Source organism: Orcinus orca, chromosome 9 (assembly GCF_937001465.1).
Source record: "Orcinus orca chromosome 9, mOrcOrc1.1, whole genome shotgun sequence".
NCBI lineage: Eukaryota > Metazoa > Chordata > Mammalia > Artiodactyla > Delphinidae > Orcinus > Orcinus orca.
Window position 1 is genome coordinate 61,023,137 of NC_064567.1, and position 16,755 is coordinate 61,039,891.

General features: G+C 39.8%; 2 protein-coding genes across 4 annotated transcripts in view; one reads left to right on the top strand and one right to left on the bottom strand.

The window, feature by feature from the left end:
* Positions 1-12,464: 12,464 nt before the first annotated feature.
* RPA3 (replication protein A3) lies at positions 12,465-15,693 on the bottom strand. The gene is made up of 4 exons (XM_004265554.3): positions 15,485-15,693; positions 14,349-14,423; positions 13,419-13,527; positions 12,465-12,848 (listed from the first exon to the last, which is right to left on the bottom strand). Exons 1-4 carry the CDS (start codon positions 15,581-15,583, stop codon positions 12,766-12,768), a joined length of 366 nt encoding a protein of 121 aa, XP_004265602.1. The 5' UTR covers positions 15,584-15,693; the 3' UTR covers positions 12,465-12,765.
* Positions 15,694-15,749: 56 nt separating this feature from the next.
* UMAD1 (UBAP1-MVB12-associated (UMA) domain containing 1) overlaps positions 15,750-16,755 on the top strand; it is a 252,524-nt gene continuing 251,518 nt past the window's right edge. Inside the window, exon 1 of one of the 3 annotated variants that reach the window (XM_033420610.2) lies at positions 15,750-15,848. The gene's annotated coding sequence lies outside the window, so the exon portion shown is untranslated. The other 2 variants (XM_033420609.2, XM_049714831.1) reach the window with 2 other exon arrangements.

Genomic DNA, 16,755 nt, shown 5'->3' on the forward strand with positions numbered 1-16,755 from the left:
TTTTCATTCATTTCTGATCTGATCTTTATGATTTCTTTTCTTCTGCTATTTTTTTTGGTTTTTTTGTTCTTCTTTCTCTGATTGTTTTAGGTGTAAGGTTAGCTTGTTTATTTGAGATGTTTCTTGTTTCTTGAGGTAGGATTGTATTGCTATAAACTTCCCTCTTAGAACTGCTTTTGCTGCATCCCATAGGTTTTGAATCATTGTGTTTTCATTGTAATTTGTCTCTAGGTATTTTTTTATTTCCTCTTTGATTTCTTCAGTGATCACTTCGTTATTAAGTAGTGTATTGTTTAGCCTCCATGTGTTTGTAGTTTTTACAGATTTTTTTTCCTGTGATTGATATCTAGTCTCATGGCATTGTGGTCGGAAAAGATACTTGATACGATTTCAATTTTCTTAAATTTACCAAGGCTTGATTTATGGCTCAAGATATGATCTATCCTGGAGAACGTTCCATGAGCACTTGAGAAGAAAGTGTATTCTGTTGTTTTTGGATGGAATGTCCTATAAATGTCAATTAAGTCCATCTTGTTTAATGTATCATTTGAAGCTTGTATTTCCTTATTTATTTTCATTTTGGATGATCTGTTCATTGGTGAAAAATGGGGTATTGAAATCCCCTACTATGATTGTGCTACTGTCGATTTCCCCTTTATGGCTGTTAGTATTTGCCTTATGTATTGAGGTGCTCCTATGTTGGGTGCCTAAATTTTTACAACTGTTATATCTTCTTGGATTGATCACTTGATCATTATGTAGTGTCCTTCTTGTCTCTTGTAATAGTCTTTATTTTAAAGTCTATTTTGTCTGATATGAGAATTGCTACTCCAGCTTTCTTTGGATTTCCATGTGCATGGATTATCTTTTTCCATCCCCTCACTTTCATTCTGTATGTGTCCCTAAGACTGAAGTGGGTCTCCTGTAGACAGCATATATACAGGTCTTGTTTTTGTATCTATTCATCTAGTCTATGTCTTTTGGTTGAGCATTCAGTCCATTTACATTGAAGGTTGTTATCGATATGTATGTTCCTATTACCATTTTCTTAATCGTTTTGGGTTTTTTATTGTAGGTCTTTTCCTTCTCTTGTGTTTCCTGCCTAGAGAAGTTCCTTTAACATTTGTTGTAAAGCTGGTTTAGTAGTGCTGAATTCTGTTAGCTTTTGCTTGTCTGTAAAGGTTTTAATTTCCGTGTCGAATCTGAATGAGATCCTTGCTGGGTAGAGTAATCTTGGTTGTAGGTTTTTCCCTTTCATCCCTTTAAATATGTCCTGCCACTCCCTTCTGGCTTGCAGAGTTTCTGCTGAAAGATCAGCTGTTAACCTTATGGGGATTCCCTTGTGTGTTATTTGTTGTTTTTCCCTTGCTGTTTTTAATATGTTTTCTTTGTATTTAATTTTTGATAGTTTGTTTAATATGTGTCTTGGCATGTTTCTCCTTGGATTTATCCTGTATGGGACTCTCTGTACTTCCTGGACTTGATTGACTATTTCCTTTCCCATATTAGGGAAGTTTTCAACTATAATCTCTTCAAATATTTTCTCTGTCCCTTTCTTTTTCTCATCTTCTTCTGGGATCCCTATAATTCGAATGTTAGTGTGTTTAATGTTGTCCCAGAGGTCCCTGTGACTGTCATCAATTGTTTTCATTCTTTTTTCTTTATTCTGCTCTGCAGTAGTTATTTCCACTATTTTGTCTTCCAGGTCACTTATCCGTTCTTCTGCCTCATTTATTTTGCTATTGATTCCTTCTGGAGAATTTTTAATTACATTTATTGTGTTGTTCATCATTGTTTGTTTGCTCTGTAGTTCTTCTAGGTCCTTGTTAAACGTTTCTTGTATTTTCTCCATTCTATTTCCTAGATTTTGGATCATCTTTACTATCATATTCTGAATTCTTTTTCAGGTAGACTGCCTATTTCCTCCTCATTTGTTTGGTCTGGTGAGTTTTTACCTTCCTCCTTCATCTGCTGTATGTTTCTCTGTCTTCTCATTTTGCTTAACTTACTGTGTTTGGGATCTCCTTTTTGCAGGGTGCAGGTTCGTAGTTCCCATTGTTTTTGGTGTCTGCCCCCAGTGGGTAAGGTTGTTTCAGTGAGTTGTGTAGGCTTCCTGGTGGAGGGGACTGGTGCCTGTGTTCTGGTGGATGAGGCTGAATCTTGTCTTTCTGGTGCGCCCGACCATGTCCAGTGATTTGTTTTGAGGTGTCTGTGACCTTATTATGATTTTAGGCAGCCTCTCTGCTAATGGGTGGGGTTGTGTTCCTGTCTTGCTAATTATTTGCATAGGGTGTCCAGCACTGTAGCTTGCTGGTCCTTGAGTGGAGTGGGTCTTAGCGTTGAGATAGAGATCTCTGGGAGAGCTTTCATTGTTTGATATTACGTGGAGCTGGGTGGTCTCTGGTGGACCAATGTCCTGAACTTGGCTCTCCCATCTCAGAGGCACAGGCCTGACACCTGGCCGGAGCACCAAGACCCTGTCAGCCACACGGCTCAGAAGAAAAGGGAGAAAAAAAGAAAGAAGGAAAGAATGAATAAAATAAAATAAAGTTATTAAAAATTTTAAAAAAGGAATTATTAAAAATAAAAAATAAAATATAATAAAAAAGAAAGAAAGAAGAGAGCAACCAAACCAAAAAACAAATCCACCAATGGTAACAAGTGCGAAAAACTATACTAAAAAACAAACAAACATGCAAACAAAAAAACGGACAGACAGATCCCTAGGACAAATGGTAAAAGCAAAGCTATACAGACGAAATCACACAAAGAAGCACACACATACCCAGTCACAAAAAGAGAAAAAGGGAAAAAAAATGTATAAAAAAAAAGGAGGAAGAGAGCAACCAAATCAGTAAACAAATCTACCAATGATAATAAACTCTAAATACTAAACTAAGATAAACATAAAACCAGAAACAATTAGATGCAGAAAGCAAATCCCAGGTCTACAGCTGCTCCCAAAGTCCACTGCCTCAATTTTGGGATGATTCGTTGTTTATTCAGGTATTCCACAGATGCAGGATACATCAAGTTGATTGTGGAGATTTAATCCACTGCTCCTGAGGCTTCTGGGAGAGATTTCCCTTTCTCTTCTTTGTTCGCACAGCTCCTGGGGTTCAGCTTTGGTTTTGGCCCTGCCTCTGGGTGTAGGTTGCCTGAGGGCGTCTGTTGTTCGCTCAGACAGGATGGGGTTAAAGGAGCAGCTGATTCGGGGACTCTGGCTCACTCAAGCGGGGGGAGGGAGGGGTACGGAGTGTGGGGCGAGCCTGCGGCAGCAGAGGCCAACATGATGTTGCACCAGCCTGAGGCATGCCCTGTGTTCTCGCGGGGAAGTTGTCCCTGGATCACGGGACCCTGGCAGTGGCGGGCTGCACAGGCTCCTGGGAGGGGAGGTGTGGTTAGTGACCTGTGCTTGCACACAGGCTTCTTGGTGGCTGCAGCAGCAGCCTTAGCGTCTCATGCCCATCTCTGGGGTCAGCGCTGATAGCCGTGGCTTGCGCCCGTCTCTGGAGCTCATTTACACGGTGCTCTTAATCCCCTCTCCTCGCGTGCTCGCAACCAATGGTCTCTTGCCTCTTAGGCAGTTACAGACCATTTCCTGGACTCCCTCCTGTCTAGCTGTGGCACACTAGACCCCTTCAGGCTGTGTTCACGCAGCCAACCCCAGTCCTCTCCCTGGGATCTGACCTCCGAAGCCCAAGCCCCAGCTCCCAGCCCCCGCCCGCCCCGGTGGGTGAGCATACAAGCCTCTCGGGCTGGTGAGTGCTGGTCAGCAGCGATCCTCAGTGCGGGAATCTCTCCGCTTTGCCCTCTGCACCCCTGTTGCTGTGCTCTCCTCCGTGGCTCCGAAGCTTCCTCCCTGCCCACCCCCCTGTCTCCACCAGTGAAGGTGCTTCCTAGTGTGTGGAAACTTTTCCTTCTTCACAGCTCCCTCCCAGAGGTGCAGGTCCCGTCTGTATTCTTTTGTCTCTGTTTTTCCTTTTTTCTTTTGCCCTACCCAGGTACGTGGGGAGTTTCTTGCCTTTGGGGAAGTCTGAGGTCTTCTAGCAGCGTTTAGTAGGTGTTCTTTATGAATTGTTCCACATATAGATGTATTTCTGATGTATCTGTGGGGAGAAAGGTGATATCCTCATCTTACTCCTCTGCCTTCTTGAAGGTCTCTCTAGGTATAGTTTTTGAGTTCATAGGTACTGGTAATGTATTTTCCCTGAATTGCCTAAAATATGTTCTTAATTTTGTACCTCAAATAGGTTTAAGTTATAAAATAAGGAAGAAAAGCAACATAGAACATATTTTATTCATCTTGAAATGACATTTTAAAGTTTTCCTTAAGAAGGGTTAAAGCAGGATATTAATGCCAGTTTTAGCAGATTAATATTCTGGTGACAAATGATAGTAAATCAATTGAGTGTCCCATTCTACTTCCACTGGTAGCTCAAGTTTACATTTGGGAAAGTCACATTGTATGAATTTATGATGAGAAAACAGGGAAGGGATAGAAGGCTTTGCAGCTGTCTTAAATTCTTTTTTTTTTTTGGAAACAAGTGGGGTAGAAATATATACATATCATATCTCATACTGAGTTGTTTTCATGACTTAATCATACTGCTGAGAGTGAAGGAAATTGCCCAGTGGGTTAATTCCTCTAGGTCACTGAGTTCTAAAAGTAAAAGAAGTCTACAAATTCCCCTGCTTTGGAGGCAGTGGATTCTAATTTCTAGCTCCTCCCTTGATCCATAATATGTTCATCTGGAAGACATTTAGTCATTTCTGAGGAGATTCCAAAATGAGGCAGCTCTTGGTCCACTGTTCGCCTCTCATGAAAGGTCAAATACATGACCAATTAAGGCATAACATTTCTGAGCAATATGAAAAAAATAATTGACTCACTAGGACCCTGATTACTTAAAAGAAAAGATGAATCTCTGTAAATAAATGTATTTTCTCATCAGGTCTAATGTTTTCATAACACTTAAAGCTCCTCAAAAGCTAAAGAAAAATATTAAAATGTTTAAGTGAAATGTGATACTGTTTCTGATTTTCTATAGAGTTATGCTAAATTTATTTAATGCAGTTTGGCTTTAAATGATCATTGTATATTAAGTGAAGTTGAATTAATGAAAATAAATGTTAAGACCTAAATAATATTCATTTCGAAAATGAATATCTAAGGTAAAAATAATATTAAGTTATCTAGCTTTTTAATTAACTATTATTCAATAGAAGAATTTCTCCTTGCTGATTATCTCTCAAGATTCAGGGTGACAAGATATCAAGATCTTTCAGTGAAACCATTTTTTAAACCTATTATTACTAAATAAACTTTATTACTTCAATATAACATTTTATGAGAGATTCTTCTTACCAGCCAAAATAGTTGCCTGATTTTCCTGGGTAATATTTCAAACTTCTGTGAAAACTTAATAGTCTTTTTTTGAAAAAGGGGGCTAATTAAGTCACAGTGTCATCTATGGCATTGCCCAAAACTGTTACACAGCTTATATATTTTCCTTTCTTCCAGCTTACAGTGCTCAGTGTTTTTTTGAGAATTGGCTCTAAGTTTTCTCAATTTTGCATCTTAAATACTGCATTATGTAGAGTCCACAGAGGTTGTTGTTCTTTACTTCCCCACCTACAGAAATAATCAGGTTGAAAAAAATGTTTTTCATATGTGAAAGCACTATAGTTCAGTCCAAATCTTAAAGACAACGAAATTCTAAAGAACATAGTGTCCTGCCTCTGACATTTTGTAATATGTAAAGAAGAAACAATGGCATGCTAATGACAAATTTAATCCTTGCCCCCAAGATGAGTGTATTACGCTATAAATTGTCCATAGCCTACACCTCTGGTCTTAATTAGCCATCTTAAAACCCTATGCCCTGTACCCTGAGAAAACCATATTTCACAAAGAGTCATGTACCACAATGTTCATTGCAGCACTATTTACAATAGCCAGGACATGGAAGCAACCTAAGTGTCCATCGACAGATGAATGGATAAAGAAGATGTGGCACATATATACAATGGAATATTACTCAGCCATAAAAAGGAAAGAAATTGAGTTATTTGTAGTGAGGTGGTTGGACCTAGAGTTTCATATAGAGTGAAGTAAGTCAGAAAGAGAGAAACAAATATCATATGCTAACACATATATATGGAATCTACCAAAAAAAAAAAAAAGGTTCTGAAGAACCTAGGGACAGGAAAGGAATAAAGACCCAGACGTACAGAGTGGACTTGAGGACACAGGGAGGGGGAAGGGTAAGCTGAGACGACGTGAGAGAGTGGCATGGACATATATACACTACCAAATGTAAAACAGATAGCTAGTGGGAAGCAGCCACATAGCACAGGGAGATCAGCTGGTGCTTTGTGACCACCTAGAGGGGTGGGATAGGGAGGGTGGGAGGGAGACGCAAGAGGGAGGGGATATGGGGATATATGTATACATATAGCTGATTCACTTTGTTATACAGCAGCAACTAACACAGCAATGTAAAGCAATTATACTCCAATAAAGATGTTAAAAAACAAAACAAAACCCTATGCTCTAGGTCAACTGAGGTCATAAAGAACATAAGAGGCTTACCTCAAACCAATATCACAATTAGAAAGTAACTTGAAACCTATGCTTTATTAATACTCTAGATTTAGCATCATCTTTTTAGGAATGATAACCTGTGGTACTAGGATTATTAGTTTTCTTTCAGCAACTGATCAGAATCGAACTCCATGTGAATTAAGTAAGGGAGGAAACCAAATTGGAATTTCACTAAATAGAACCTACAGAATTTGGTTGTTCTTAATCATGATGGATTTCTTTGAAACCTTAGACCAGTTAAAATTAAATAGTTCTGAGTTGAGACATCTTTGGCAATTATGCTAAACTGCCATAGATTGAAATTTCAGAGGTTAGGGACTTTGTTATATGTATTTCTAGCAATTAGCCCAGGACTTGACACAAAATATTTGTTGAGTGTCTTAATGCATATTAAGTTAATACCTTAAAAGACAACCTCAAAATGCTATAAATTTAGTAATAGTAGTTTATCACTCAAAGTGATACCCTATGAAGAGATGTTTTCAGAGTTGGTTTTAATTTTGTCTTTATCAGATGAAAATAAAAACAATCATTTGAAAAACATCTGTAAAATTATGACTGAAGGCAACCACTTTGTAGCTCCTCATCCCTCACATTAGATTCTGTGTGATATTCCTTTTAGAATTTAATATTAGGGAAAAGTTTGATTGTCGTGATAAATTTAAGGCTATTAAAATTCTATGGCCTATTATTCCTTCCTTTTCCTAGCTTCCCAGGCACACCTGGAGTTAAATTTAAAGCCTAAGTTTATTTCCTCTTGAGTGTTTTTGTAGTTATCATCTCCTTTTTTGATATGTTTTCCCTTTTTATTTTTGTAGCCTAGTCCTTTTTAGAAATGTGTGATATATAAGTTAGTAATGCCAGTGTTTTATCCTCAGTCGTCATCTTCCGTTCTTTGAGCTTTCAGCTTCATTGACTGGTCTTTGAAACTCTCTTTCCTTGCCTTTCATGATATTCTTTCAGTGAATGAATATTTATTGAGTGCTTACTAGGTGTTGGGCACCACTGGGGTCCTTCTCCTGACTCAGTCACTCTCCCACTGCTGTTCCATAAGTGCACAGTTCCCCCCCCAGGTTCTGTGGTTTTCTTCCTCTGGATGCTGTTCCCTGATTTAGGAACACAATCCCTAACTTGAAACTCTTGGAGCCGTATGTACTTCAGAATTCAGAATTCTTTGATGTTAGAAAAGTCAGAGGGTATATTTACCATATGTTATGAAACACCCTTCCCAGAGGGGCAGCACCCTCTACTCAAACATGGTAATATTTCTTCAGTGAAGCATATGAGTATTTACTGGAAGTAGAATAAAGACTATAAGTAGCCTCACTACAATTCTTATCAGGTTTTGTTGCCAAATGCATTTTGCCCCAAATTTAGGAAAAATGGGTTTCAAACCATTAGAGATTTCTAATTGGTAGATCTCTTAAAGTCTACTCTAAATATTAGGCAGGTTGTCTCTCAAATCTCTGTCTGGTCCTACATTTCCAATATCTTCTGGACATCTTTACTCAAGGGCCTATTAACTACTTAAATTTGTATTGAAGTGAAATTATTGCTTTCTCACCTGTTGATCTCATCCTTGGTTCTTACCCTGTGTAAGTCCTAGCATCATCACTGAGTCCTATGGAATCCATTATCCTATGGAATCCATTATAATATATTCTCAACTCCTGGCCTCCTATTCTTTGTCGCTTCACCAAATTATGGTTCAGGCCTTCATAACCTCTTCTCTCAGCTTTGTGGCTTCTCAAACCAGGATGGATGAACTAATTTATTCATACACTATGTTAGGCATTGGGAAATACAAATAAGACAGGTTTTTAAGCTACAGTTTCTTCATCTATAAGGGCCTCTTCTTAGTGGGGAAGACTAATTAGAAGACTGGTTAAATAAATTAGGAAACACTTGGCACAGTGGATATTTTTCAGCCATTAAAAAGCATGAGATAGGGCTTCCCTGGCGGCGCAGTGGTTGAGAGTCTGCCTGCCGATGCAGGGGATGCGGGTTCGTGCCCCGGTCCGGGAAGATCCTACATGCCGCGGAGCGGCTAGGCCCGTGAGCCATGGCTGCTGAGCCTGCGCGCTCGGAGCCTGTGCTCCGCAACGGGAGAGGCCACAACAGTGAGAGGCCCGTGTACCGCAAAAAAAAAAAAAAAAAAGCATGAGATAGCTCAGTATGTTAATTGCCAAGACTTATTAAACAAAAAATGCATGTTGCAGGGCAGTATATTGAGGTCCTACAGTTTATGTAGAGAAAGTTCTGGAAAGCAATCCACCAATCCATAGCAGTGTCTTTGGGGAGACAGTAGGAAATTTACTTTCTGATTTTTGTAGTGTTATAAAAATATATAATCTCTATATATTTTTTAATCCCCAAAAAAGCTATGAGCAAGTTAAGTGTGATGAGAGGAATATAACATAAAGCAACTAACTCTGCTTGCCCAAGTTAGGGAAAGCTTAGAGAATGTTTTCCTTTGGGCATAGAGACAGACATTCCAGTCAGAGCAGAGAGCAAGTTCAACAGCATCCGGATCTTAAAGGGTCTAGTGTGTTGTGGCAACAGTAGATCAGCGCTGGAGGGTTGCTTCCAGGGGAGAGTAGGATTTGGGACTGAGGTGAGACATGGTCAGATTGCAGAGGGTCTGAACTGCTAATTAGAAATGTGGACTTGACCTAGTCACTGGGGAGCCTCTGGCGGGTGTTGATTTTGTTTTCAATGCTTTTTTTTATTTTGGAGTAATTTTAGATTTATAGGGAAGTTGCAAAGATAGAGTTCCTCCCCTCACCCAGTTTGTCTCCTTTTATGTTACCTTACATTATCCTGGTACATTTGTCCAAACTAAGAAACCAACGTTGGTACGTTAGTTAAGCTCCAGACTTTATTCAGATTTTACCTGTTTTCCATTAATGTCCTGTTTGTGTTCCAGGAGCCAGTCCATGATCCCACATCACATTTAGTTGTCATGTCTCCTTAGTCTTCTGTGCTCTGTGAGATTCTGTCTTTCCTCATTACCTTGACGGTTTTGAGGGGTACTGATCAGTTTGTAGAATGCCCTTCAATTTGGGTATGTCTGATATTTTCTCATGCTTAGATTGGCATTATGCATGTATGAAAAAATAGCACAAAGGTGAAGCGCCTTTCTTATCCCATCAGAGGGCACACGATTTATCCACATGTCATCACTGGTGGTGTTAGCCTTGTTCACTTCATTAAGGTCATATTGGCCAGGTTTCTTCACTGTAAGCTTTCCAGGAAGTTTTCCCCTATTCACACTTCTCTGGTTTTTAAACTTTGTAGTATCGATTGTAGTACAATCGATGTTTAACGCAACTCTATTGGCCGGGTGATCGGAAGAGGCTGGAAGCAGTAAGTCCAGTAATATATTTAGGGCTGTTGGAATAGCTCAAGTGAGAGATGACAATTGTGTGAACTTGTAGTGGCAGTGGCAGTGAAAAGGTGAAAAAGTGAAACTTGTGGCCAATTCAAGCTTTTCTGGCCAACAGAGTGGCTTATGGTAACTTTAAAAGAAACAAATCAAAATCACTTCACACCCATTAGTATAGCTATAATAAAAAAGTCGGATAATAAGTGTTGAGGATGTGGAGACATTAGAATCCTCAAACACTGCTGCTGGGAATGTAAAATGGTATAGCCACTCTGGAATACCGTCTGGTAGTTCCTCAAAAGTTAAACATATTTACCATTTGATACAGCAGTTCCTCTCCTAGGTATATACCCAAGAGAAAGAAAAAATATGTACACACAAAAACTTACACATGAATGTTCATAGTTCATTATACCTAAATGGTGGAAACCACCCAAATGTAAAGCAACTGATGAATGGATAAACAAAATGTGGTATATCCGTACAGTGGAATACTTTTGGCCATAAAAAGGGATGAAGCACTGATATATGCTATAACACAGATGAACCTTGAAAACATTATGCTAAATCAGTCAGTCACAAATGGCCATGTGTGATTCCATTTATATGAAATATCCAGAACAGGTAACTCTATATACAGAAAGTAGATTAGTTGCTTCTTAGGGCCAGGGAGCGGGTAGTGGTGGTGTAGGGACTGGGCCATGACAGGTAAATGGTACAGTTCTTTTTGGGGTGATGAAAATGTTCTAACATTGATTGTGGTGATGGGTGTACAACTCTGTGTACTAAAAGCCACAGAATTGTACACTTGAAATAGGTGAATTATATATGTGAAATATCTTTAAAAAATTATTACTAAAAAGTCAGGGAACACAAGGCAGGGGGGCTGCATCTATTCAAACTACACTCATTCAAGCTAAAGCGCTGGTGGGACATGCAAGTGCAGATGTTGAACAGCTCAGAGGTGAGGCTGGGGCTAGAGAAATGGCACCATAAATCATTACTGTAAAGGATTCACTTGTCAGAAAGCAAGGTACCCTAGTCATTTAGTCCACTTTACTGAACATAGTAGTTCAAGGGAAGGTTTCAAACAGGACACCTTTAACATTTAATAGCACTGAGTTTTCCGAGGTTAACACAATTGAGGACTGACCCCTTCTCTAGCACTGGAGATAACACTGTGTTATTGAGATTAGCTGATGTCCCTCCTACACCTAAATTTCAATTACGATTGTCTTTACTTCCTGTAATAAAATGCTTTACCATGAGTAGCTCTGTTGCTTAAGTAATTTGTAGAATATTTTGCGATGAAAGTTGAAATTGAAGATGGTACCAATTTAAAATAAATATTTCTGGTATAATTTACAACCTAAATGGATTTAGAATTAGTTTATTTCCTCACTGAAGAAAATGGGTCAGGCCATAAAACTTGTGGCCACATAGGACACCAGTTACTCTGTATTACTGTCCTACCCTTGTGACACCCGTGCCTGCTCACTCCCAATGGTACTTGGTGGTATGAAGTACAAGTCAGTAGGAATTTCATATTAAGGATAATGACAGTTGAAAAGAATTAAAAAAAAATTAAATGATTCCACCAACTGTTTTAATGATCAGGTATCCCTTTTTTGGCCTAGTGAATGCTCAGTTTTAAAATCCTGAGAAAGAGATGCTATGATGGTTACTTTTATGTGTCAGTATGACTGAGCTAAGGGATACCCAGATAGCTGGTAAAACATTATTCTGGGTGTATCTGTGAGCGTGTTTCTGGAACAGATTAGCATCTGAATCAGTAGGCTGAGTAAAGATGGCCCTTGCCAAAGTACGTGGGCATCATTCAATTGGTTGAGAGTCCAAATAGAACAAAATGGCAGAGGAAGGGCAAATTTGCTCTCTCCTTGAGCTGGAATGTCCATCTTCTCCTGCCTGCAGACACTGGAGCTCCAGGTTCTCGGGCCTTCAGACTCTGGGACTTACAGCAGTGTCCTCCCAGTTCTCAGGTCTTCAGACTGCGAGTTACACCATCATCTTCCCTTATTTTCAGGCCTTCGTACTCGCACTGTATTATACCACCAGCTTTCATGGTTCTCCAGTTTGCAGATGGCAGATCCTGGGACTTCTCAGCCTCTATAACCATGTAAGCCAATCTGCATAACAATTTTTTTATATATATATATATATATCCATATATATCCTATTGGTTCTGATTCTCTAGAGAGCACTGACTAATGTAGGTACTCACAAATTACATAAGATGTTGGATTCTATTTGCTGTTTTAATAAAATCATTTTTTCAGAGTGTCAAGGAAGTAATTAACATGGTGTAATTCATGAGGTAGCAAGTAAATTCTTAACACAATTGGCCCAGGGTTTCATTTGGTAAGTCTAAGTCCTGACCTTACAGCTATGAAATTCCAAGTTTGTGCCTGAATAGATGACTAGAAGAATAAGAATGATATGACCAACGATATGTATCATTTAAACTTTTATTAATGAAACAGAAAACTAAACTCAGCCAGCTGCTTTTTTCTTGCATCCAATCTGACCATATGCCAGAGAAATGATTCTTTATGAGGACTTAGGTGAGAACTGTCAATAAACCAGTTCTGTTGAAAATGCCATACTGGACTATCTAATAACGTTAGGTAAATGAAATTAAAAAGAGAACAAATAGCAGTATTAAAAATCACAGGAGTCTCTCCTTTAAATAGCAGGGGCCTCCTTTAATAATCTTCAATGTAGCTCATTGGCAATCATAAAAAATTCATCAAGTTCAAGCATACTGCAAAACCCCCAAAGGAAAAAACTGAGGGAACTCATGGGTAATTTTCACAGCTTCGTTGTAAAGTCCAAGATCTGAAAGAAACAGTTCAGCAAACATTTAATCTACAGTGGAAAGCTGTAACATCAATTACTATCTAAAGAGTTATACCTATTTCTCTTTTCTCTCCCTTTTAGAGGTCAACTTGTTTTCACAATCCATTTCCTAAAACTGAGATATAGATCATCATATTTATTTAACTATGGCGCCAAAAAATAAAAGACATGGAGTATAGGAGACCACCCATTTTGACATCCATTGTACAGGCACAGTTCTTGCCTGGTTGTGTTTTAGGTGCTATGCATTATTTGATGCCTTTAATCTATATATTAAAATCAAACAAAACTATTAACATTATTTTTGTTTACCCCATTTAAAAAATTTTTCTTTCCACAAATATTAATTAATTAATCTTTGTTGAGTTTCCTACATACACAAGCACTGTTTAGAAGCAGGCCAAAATGTCCTACCATTTTCCTTTTGGATCAGAAAATTCTATAGAAATTGAAAACGTAGCAGGACTGAAACTCAAGACCAAGATATAGCAAGTTAAAAATAAAATTGTTTTCCACCTAATTCCATGAATTACAGAACGTTTTATTTACCAAAAGGATGGTTATCTTCTTTAAACTGCACATAAGATGCACACATAATGGTTGCCTTGGCCGTTACTCTTCCAACTACTTCCACGATTCCAGAGATTTCTTCATCAAGCTAACACAAAGAACAAAATGTCAACTTGGTGTTATCACATTTTCAGTTGATAATTAACTAAAATTGTTCTACAGTTTACTAATCTTATCTTTCATTTCATGTAGCAAAATCATTTTAAAATTTATCAATGCAAAAATGGAATTATAACTTGTTAAAAAACGTTTGAGTACTTATTACTGTTAGCATGTCACTAGTCCTGTTACCTTTAGCAGTGGCTTCGGGTCCAAAGATACAGTTAAATGTTTAAGTTGAAGACAAAATCACTTAAAGATACTGAGAATGTCCAGCATTTCCACAAGGAGTAATTTGTTTAAAAGGACCCATTGAAAGGAACTTTCTATTAACTACATTTGTACAGTGTGTTCGGCATCCAATAACCAAACAGCATACAGATCTGTCTTCATAAAAGACCAAGAAAATATTTTTAAGTACAATAAACATAAAATGTAAAAACAAATAAGTGACAACTGAAAATAAATGTAAACAAAAGTAGAAAACCGAATTTTAAAAATGTAAAACTCTTGAGGGAGGAAAAAGTGATTTAAACGGAAGATTTTTCTTATGTAATTTTCATAAGGAATGAGAATTGTCACCCAGCATTTAAGGGGTGTATTAAAAAAATAACAGAGCCAAAAAAATCATTGGTTAGAAATGTAAAGGGAAATATAATGTAAGAAGAGGACAAATATTTGATTTTAGAGAGGGAAGTTTGATAAGCTGGTCCTTCATACATCCACTCCAAGAATCAGAAACATGAGCAACAAACCAAAACAAGATGAAGAATTAATGATAATATACATAGGATTAATACTTAAACATACAGGCTCCATCAACTCAATAGTTCCATTTTTTCCTTCTCCATCTGAAAGAATAAACATTCTCCCAGTGGGATGAATCTGAAAAATAAAAATATTAAAAGTTTGACAAAAGATGAGCAGATTGACCCAAACTTACTTAATCGATGCACACAAAGCAATTGTTTTTGAACAGTTTAACTGGTTCACATTATCGTGTGTTACCATACATACCTGATCAAACGATGCTCAGTCAAATCTGTATTTCAGATAAACAACAAACATTTTCCATACAAATGTGTCCTGTATTTTTATTTGCTAAATCTGGCAACCCTATGCTAAGAACAATTAAAGAGTCCATATTATCTAAAACAGATGATATGTTTTTAAAAATTAGGCATGAGGAAGTAAAGAGAGAACTGGTTGTCAGAAAACCTAGGTTCTAGTCCTGTAAGCGGCTGAGTGCAGTCAGATCTGGTTTGTATGACAGCTTTGCTACTTACTGAGGCCTTGAACCATACACTACTCCTAACCAATTTCCCTATCTGTGAAGTCCGAATACACCGATTTCAAGAAGATATGTGACTGAAATAAACTAGTAAGACTTTATACAAAAGTTTTCTAGGTTCCCTGGTCCCGACACTTTGGGCCTGCTTCTCACCAGCAGGATGAAGGGCTGCACTCTAATAATGGGGTAACGTAACAGACTGGTATTGGATCCGTGAAGTACAGTCAAAGAATGTTTTATAGAAGAGAGACTTCAACGAGAAAACGAAGTCTGAGAAAAGAGGAAACTGCATAAAAGAAGGAAACAAGAAAACTGGACTAGTTGTCAAATCTGGGTAACTAAAAAACCAGGAAGTAGATGGAGTTATGTCTATAATTTCCTTTAAGTAAATACAAACGAGGGTGGGACGCTAGAATTTAGAAAGGAGCGCGTTCGAAAACGTCGCGATTCCGCGTCCTAAAAGAAGCGCCAAAATTGGGCTGCAATGGTTAAAAAGTGTGCAAAAAGTTCCCTTGTGAGAAATAAAGCAATGGGGAGCGCAGTGATGCTATAAGACTGTCCCTCCTCCTTCACCCTCCGTTACATACCCTGAGGCCGCCACCCTGACTGTCACGGGCCCCTCCCCCAAGAAGCCCAGGGTGGTGAGTGTGCGCACCTTCTCCAGCCTCCCTACGAAGCAAACGGGCTGGTCTATGAACTGAGCTAGCATGCTGGCGTTGATGCGCGCCTTCGGCGACTCCATCACGTCCACCATGATTGCAACGCAATGCCAGCAGCCGGCAGGAAACTAGCTGACAACTGAGACTGTGCGCCCCACGGACGTCTACGGGGCGGATTCCTCCGAAACCAATCGGCGGAGGCCAGCACTCTCGCTCCACCAATCAAACGCACGGAAATCTCGATAGCAATCGCGCAGTCCCCCGAAAGCGAAGAAAAAGGCAAGGACCCGTCCGGAAGTGGGGAATAGGCTGCTTAGTGACGCGCGGCGTCCCGGAAGTTACCTGAGTCTTCCGTGAAGCGTACGTGGAGGCGGGGCTTGGATGGGGCGGGGCTGAGGCTCCCTTCTGAAGTATCGGTCTTCCCCGCCGCGACTTAACCCCGGAAGCAGGGTGGCGGGCTCCTGTGCTGGTGCGGCGGGGGACTGCGGCGCGAGCTTCAGGTACCTCTTCTCGCGGGAGTCGCCCCAGCCTTTCTGTTGCGGAAGAGAGAGGCGGGAGTGGGTACCTGTTCCCCCGTGGCACTCTCGGTGCTGCGCCACCAGCTGTTAGCATTTCCCCGCCTCCGCTCTTCCACTTCTGCTTGGGAAGCGCGGGGTTCTTGCTGAATGAAACCTAGGGAGCGGGTCTCTTTTTGACCCCCGCCCTTCTGGAAACGAGAAGTGGGGTCGCCAGTGATTTTCATCGCCTTTGTGAAGCTCCTGCTGCTCGGTGGCAGAGGGTCGCTGATTTACCGCCCCAGCTGCGTTACTTTTCTTCGTCAGTTTCCCCACCTGTGAAAGGGGGGGCCTGACCCCATTACCTCTATGACCCTTTTTAGCCCCGACATTCTGGCCACACTGTGGAGGTGCGGGTTTTCTCACCTCACTGTTAGCAACGAATTGAAGCATTTGGGAGGGGGTGAGGGAAGGACCACTGGGCTAGGAGAGGAGACGAATTTAAATGGCTGTTAGATTCTGAGCAGGTGCGTTTCTTCCTGAGACAAGATTTACCTAACCGCAGAATGAGGAGGTTAGATAACTCAATGGCCAGGTCCCAGCTGACTGAGTTTTGTGCATATGATTTACGGACTCTTTCTTCTTAACTCCCCAGGAATCTTTTTCCCTATTGCTTTCCACACCTCAGGACTCTGGAGGGGAGATGAGGAGGCGTGGAGGATAACGCGTTTGAAGGAGATTTGAGGGGATTCTTGAATCTGTTGCTGGCTCAT